General features: G+C 36.8%; 1 protein-coding gene across 2 annotated transcripts in view; it reads left to right on the top strand.

The window, feature by feature from the left end:
• The first annotated feature begins 409 nt into the window (after positions 1-409).
• The window catches only part of LOC150090822 (chromobox protein homolog 5-like), an 83,273-nt gene continuing 76,727 nt past the window's right edge, over positions 410-6,955 (top strand). For both annotated transcript variants that reach the window (XR_016546921.1, XM_090373088.1), the window contains exon 1: positions 410-820. Coding sequence is in view for 1 of the 2 variants with exons in the window: in XM_090373088.1 (XP_090229214.1) it covers positions 528-820 (293 nt within the window). In the remaining variant the exon portion in view is untranslated. The remainder of the gene's footprint in view (positions 821-6,955) is intronic.

Genomic DNA, 6,955 nt, shown 5'->3' with positions numbered 1-6,955 from the left:
TTTTTTTGCTTATCCTACAGCGGTACGATAAAAAGTAGTTTTCAGAACATCTTGAAAAATTACTCTTTTGATACAGCAAGAATAATTGTATTTAATTTCATTTAGCAAGTGTTATTTAGTGTCATTTATTTATTATATGTTACTAATTTTGAAGTATTAATTGCCAAAATTTCGTAATGCATAAGCTAAAATAGGAAAGTCCTGTTATGTACAAAATTTATTACATAATATAAAACTAGCAATATTAAATTACCAAATAAAATAAATATTAATGACACATTAACTGAAACCTTTTGAGAAAAATGGAGTATTTGGCTAAAAAAAATATTATTTCGATTTCTTTTTGCTTTTGTGTTGTACAAGTGAGAGGTTTTTCCGGTTTGGCGCTAGTTTGTTTGAAGCTTTCCGTCAGTTGCCAATGTAATGTCTGTGTGTTGAAGCGTACTGGTATAGTGGTTGCTGTGGAGAAAGCATGCACAAACTTAATTTTGCTTGTTAAGTGAAGTTATATCAAAAAATATTAACTGATGGGTGGTTTTTGTGCTGCAGAAGGCTGTACGAATTCTCGTGATAAGCCAAGGTGTAAAGAAGCTGGAATCTCGTTCCACGGATTTCCTCTACGTAACAAAGCGCTTTTAGAAGAATGGATGTTGCAATTAAACAGAGAAGGATACATGCCAAGACAGTACTCAGTTCTTTGCTCTCAACATTTCAAGGATGACTGTTTCATTTTCCAGCCATTTACAAATCGCAGATTGTTAAAGCCGGGTAGTGTGCCTACAATTTTTCCAAACACCGAAAAACGACCTAAGACAACTGCGTAAGTATTGCTGTGTAATATCTGAATTGTTCATTTGCATCTTTCCGTGTTGATGTTTTAATGTATCTCCTTTTGACCGAGTGGCGAAACTATCATATCGTTGACATCTGGGTATCGATGTGCAAGCGGTTAAGATACTGTTGGTTTGTTATGAGTCCTAAAGGGAACGGTGGGGAGGGGGTATAAAGACGTAGAGTTTTCAGTTATTGCTTTCACCTTGTCTCATTTATAGTGATGTTTTAGGAGAGGAAAATTTTATTTATTTCATATCATATATTGATTTAGAGTAGCAAATATGTTTATTATAGTTTAATGAGAATTTGATGTAGAAAGAGTACAGAGCATAAAATTCCTGATAGTGGTGTTGACACAGATTCCACTCCACATTAAGATGTAGAGATAATATAATTAGGCTTATTATATTACAGAAAACAAACAAAATTAGTCATCCTCATCATGCAAGAAATTATGGAAATCAATTTAAATTGTTCCACTTAAATTATGACATTTAATGACAAAAATTGTACACTGCAATACTGTTATTCTTGTTTTATATATTCCAAGGCTAGTGTAAATTTGTAAATTTTATGAGATTAATTTAAAATATAGAAACGTTTTGACATTGTAAATACTTCCCAGAGTGAAATAATATGTTATAATTTATTTTTTTACTGCTTTAAGGAGCTTATGTTTACAAACAGATTTAGGAATAAATAAAGAAAATCAGGAAGGAGTGCCATACAGGTCTTTGTTAGTAGTATAAAGAAAACAGACTTGCATACTTTCTGCACTGCTGTATCCAATGCCAAACTTAGGTCTTCCAGAACTCGTGTACATATATAAATCTGTCATTGGCTGTACCTATAAATTCCTCTCAAAGGTCTAGGTTCTGCATCTGTGTAGCATAACATTCTGATCTCCAGCCAGTCAAAAACTGTCATATAACAAAACAGTGCAATCATATTCCTTTGTTCAGGGTCTGTGTAGGAACCTCTGTTCAATCAGGTTATGAGTGTTTTTACTGGCACCTTTTGCCTGGCAACTCAAAGGTCACGGGTTTGAATCCCGCCTCAGGCTTGGATCACTGTAAAACGCACAAACCTTGGGAGGTGCATTATGGCCACAGAAGCCGATGCACCACCAACTAACAAAAAAAAAAAAAAAAACTGGCACCCTTAACTATAATTTGTTTTAGCATCTGTAGGAGGGCAAAAGAAGTATCTACAACATAAGACGTTTTATATACTGTATTAGAAAAAATTCTGAATTCAGTTCATTTTTATTCTCTCCATTTCAGTACTGGAGTTTGTTTAAATATGCTGTTTTATTTAGCTCCCATATCAAATCAGTTGGTTTTTTTACTGATATAAGGATATTCCCTTAAAGATTATTCTCAAGAATTATCCTCCATTAAATTATGCCTAATATCAGGGCTGCACAATGGGGATGCATTGGATGCACTGCACCAGGACACTGGATCTAGGGGGCTGCAATTGAGGGAGCCATCAAAGTCTCAACATAAATAAATGAGGCCTCTTAATCATTTTTGCATCCGGTCCCACAGGTACCTTTGCACTGCCCTGCCTAATATCATGGTTCATTATAACAAGGAAATGAGATTTATCATTGCATGCTAAAATCAACAGTGCACCTATGGTTACCAGCAGTTCTGATTTGGTGGACAGGCCCAATTTACAAATGTAAATCCTACAGCCCTCAGCTGTTTATGTTTTAAATTTTAATTAAGAACACCAATGAAAATCTTGCTTTGTTTTTTTTTTTTTTTTTATATTATTGATCAGTGCATTACCAGTTAACCTGATTAAATTAACAGAATTCATTCTTTCAGTGTAACATTCTAATGCCATCAGTGAGTGAATCTTTAATTTGGTAAATAGTGCATGGCAGAGTGAAAGAAATAGGCTAATTCTTAGTGCATTAGAATTAATAGTGAAACAATTTTGATTTTAAATTCTACTCAGGAAATATTGTGACATGCCTGATGGCGAAAAGGCACCTCAAAAATTCAAATTAAAAGATAAATATGCATACAGTAAAATAGCCAGCAGGCATCAAGATCATTCTAAGAATTCCTTTTTTGTTGCAATAATTGTTTTTCCCCTGAATATTTGTTAGTTTTGTTGATGATAATGTGTATAATATATATATATATCTAAAATAAATTATATTTGTAAAATATAGAAAAAAAATTACTGATTTAAAATTTAAAGGCTGAAGTACATTATTAGGAATACAAAATCAACAGTTTTTATAATGACTACACTGCACTGAGGTATCACAATTCAGATAATTTAATAAATACCAATTAATTATTAGAAATACCTTATGTTGCAGAGCTCTGTAGCTCTTTTTTTCTGAGGTTAAAAATGAATGAGTTAAATGAATTAGGAAGCACTTCCTAATTCATTTCTCAAATATACGTGGTCTCAATTCTGATCTCAACGATGTCCATTTCCACTTGCAGTCTGCCAAACTCCATGTACTTTTTCTGACAGAATCTCAGTTATCGGTTGATTCAAAAACTGCTCATCTCAGATTCCCAAATTATTCACTGTATGATTCCTTTCGCCTCAGAGGTGGTACTTGTGCATATGTCCGTTCCGATATTCCCTGTCAGAGACTTGGCAATTTGGAATCTCCTCTGGCTTAAAATCTCTCTACCTCATTGTGTCAAATTCATCTGTTTTTCTCTGCCGTTCTCTCAACTCCACTAATCACTTTAAGCTCTTTGACTTCCTCTCTTTGCAACTTGACTTTCTTCAGTCCAACTTTCCTAACAGTGAAGTAATTTTTCTTGGTGATTGTAATGTTCACAACTCCAGCTGGCTTCCATTTTCTAGTCACACCGACCCAGCTGGTCAAGATGCTGAGGCTTTTGCAATTACTGATGACCTTGCACGGATTGTTAATTTACCTGCAAGAATACTGGACAGTCCTAATCATACAGCCAATATGCTTGATCTTTTTCTCACAAACAACCCTTCTAAGTACACGGTTGATATGAGAGGTCCTTTAGGCACTTCAGATCACAACTTGATGATTGTCTCTTCTCGAATGAAACCTTTATCTCATGGCTATTCCCAACCTCGTGTTGTTTGGCATTACAAGAATGCAAAATGGGATGACCTGCGAGACTTCTTTTCTTCTTTTCCTTGGTCGGATTACTGTTTCAAAACTTCTGATGTTAACGTTTGCTCAAATCGTGTCAGTGAAATTATTCTTGCAGGAATGAAATCCTTTATCCCACACTCCACTTTAAAATCTCGTCCTTTAAATAAACCTTGGTTTTCCAATAAATGTGCTAAGGCTGTTCAAGAGAAGAATGTTGCATATCGTAATTGGTTTGTTTCTACATCTCCAGTTTCATTTTCTGCCTACACCATAGCGCGCAACAATTGTAAAGCAGTTATTAATCAGTCCAAACTAGAGTTTGAACAGGCTAAGAGTAGAAAACTTGCTTCTTGCCCTAATGGTAGCCAAGCATTCTGGTCTCTTGCCAAAGCTATTGGCCGCAACTTTTGCCCATCTCTGCTTCCACCTCTGTCCAAACCAGATGGTTCTGTTGTCACTTCAGCCAAGGATAAAGCTGACCTGCTAGCATCCCATTTTTCTTCTAACTCATGTATTAATAATCTTGGTAAAACACCTCCCACCATTCCCAGCACGCTCCATTCAATACCTCCTGTGGTCTTCCGTCAAAAGGATGTCAGAAGGATTTTGACGAATCTTGATGCTAAGAAAGCTCCACGTCCCGATGGTATTTCTCCACTTGTTTTCAAAACCTGTGCTCCTGAACTTACTCCTATTCTCTGCCACCTTTTTTCACTTTCTTATTCCAAAGGTGTTTTTCCTTCTGCTTGGAAATTTGCTCATATCCAGCCAGTTCCTAAAAAGGGTGACAAATCCCTCCCATCCAATTATCGTCCCATTGCAATTACATTACTTCTACTCTTTCAAAAGTAATGGAGAAATCAGTTAACCGCCAACTCTTGAACTACCTAGAAACCTTCCGTCTGATCAACAATTGCCAGTATGGATTCCGTCAGTGTCGATCCACTGGTGATATTCTGTCTTATGTTAGCCATTTATGGACTAACTCAATGGAAAGGTTCGGTGAAACACAAGTAGTTGCTCTTGACATCTCAAAGGCTTTCGATCATGTTTGGCATAAAGGTCTTCTAAACAAGCTTCCATCTTATGGTTTGCTAACTGTTTTTAGTAATTGGTTATCCAGTTTTCTCTCAGATTGCTCACTGAGAGTGATGGTAGATGGATCTCTGTCTTCTGACTTCTCCACTAATGCCAGTGTCCCCCAAGGTTCAGTTCTTTCTCCCATTCTTTTGCTCTTGTATATTAATGACCTTCTTCCTTTGACTGGAAATCCTGTCCATAGTTTTGCCGATGACAGCACATTGCATTCCACTTTCCATTTTGAGAAACCTTGTCCTGCTCAATCAGCTTCAACTTCTCGAAAATCTGCTAACAATTCCTTAAATGCCGATTTTCAGGTAATTCTCCAGTAGGGCAAAGACAACTTAGTTGATTTCAACCCTTCTAAAACTCAGTCTTGTCTTATATCCCGCAAAAAGGATTCTTCTGCTCCTATGCTTATCTTTAGTGACACTCCGATTTGTAGGCAAAATGATATATCTCTTTTGGGGATTACCCTGACTTCTAATCTCTCTTGGCATAAGCACATTACAAATATTGCTTCCTCTGCATCTAAAAAAACATGGTTTTCTCTTTCGCTCTCAGCGTTAATTTTCTTCCAAACAGCTACTCACTCTGTATAAATCGCAAATCCGCCTAGCCATGGAATATTGTTCCCACACCTGGGGTGCTGCCCCCAAAACCTCTCTCAGGCTTCTTGATTCCATTCAGAAGAGGGCAGTTAGGCTAATTAATGATTCATATCCAACAGAGTCTCTCCACTTGCTGTCTCCTAGACGGCGCCTCCATAGTCAGGTGGGAAGGAGCAGCAGTGCGTAGCACATGCTTCTTGATTAGACCAGGGTTCGAGCCCATCACCACCAAATATGGAAGATGTGGAAAGGTCAGGGAATGACCACCGCATATCCCGGAGCAATATGGCCTTAGTTGCTAATGCTCCTAAAAAAAAACCAAACAACAAACAACAGTCTCATAGATGTACTGTTTCTGCTGCATGCCTCTTCTACAGATACTTCCATGGGCACTGTTCTTCTGAATTGGCTTCTATAATTCCCGCTCTCTCTCTCTCTTTCAAAACAGTCCGAACACGTGCCACCACCAGCCAACATCCATTTACTGTCCATCTTCAAACTCACAGAACCAACTTTTCATCGTCCTCATTTATTCATTCAACTGCCATTTTCTGGAACAACCTACCTTCATACGTATTTCCTGAAATTTACAGTCTACAGAAGTTTAAGTCCAATGTCAACAAATATCTCCTTTCTTCTTCTCAATCTCCAACCCAAGCACAGTACTAAGTACTATAGGTTCTAATACCTCTTGTTTGGGGTTTACATAAAAAAAAAAAAAGAAAAAAAAAAAAGGTAGGTAAATATGAACATGAAATCTAAAAATGAAATTAATAATGACACCGTTTTGGAGCAGTCAGTAACATAATGCATTGAAGACATTCAAGCTGTAATTGGAAACTTTCTAATATAAAGCTCCATAGGGTTTTCAGCACAGATTAATCTGAGGGTTATGCAGTAGACAAAGCCTATTTCACCACTAACTGTGCAGACATTTGGAGAAGAGGGTGGAGAATAGCATGTGTGTGCTCATGCTATTCTCCACCTTCTGGTGTTGAAACTGTGATATTCTATGATTACATAGTGTACAATGTCACTTTGGTTCTATGTAGATAGAGCCCAAAGCAATCTTGCATACCATGCAACCTCAGAATATTATTGTTTCAACACCAGAGACCCTAAACTGTTTATCATAATCCCATATAACAAAAATATAGATAAAATTGGGTAAAAATCCTCTCCTTTCCCACCTGGATAACCCTATCTGCAGCCTTAACTTAGAACTTCCCAAGCAATGATAATACTAATTTTTGCCATAATCAAGCTTCAACAAATGACAACAGCAACAAAATGGCAATGCCTCCAAGCCAAC

This window comes from Mastigoproctus giganteus, chromosome 1, assembly GCF_048544385.1.
Source record: "Mastigoproctus giganteus isolate SK-2022 chromosome 1, ASM4854438v1, whole genome shotgun sequence".
Taxonomy (NCBI): domain Eukaryota; kingdom Metazoa; phylum Arthropoda; class Arachnida; order Uropygi; family Thelyphonidae; genus Mastigoproctus; species Mastigoproctus giganteus.
The sequence above is the reverse complement of the archived record's forward strand: the minus strand, read 5'-3'. Positions and strand labels throughout refer to the sequence as shown.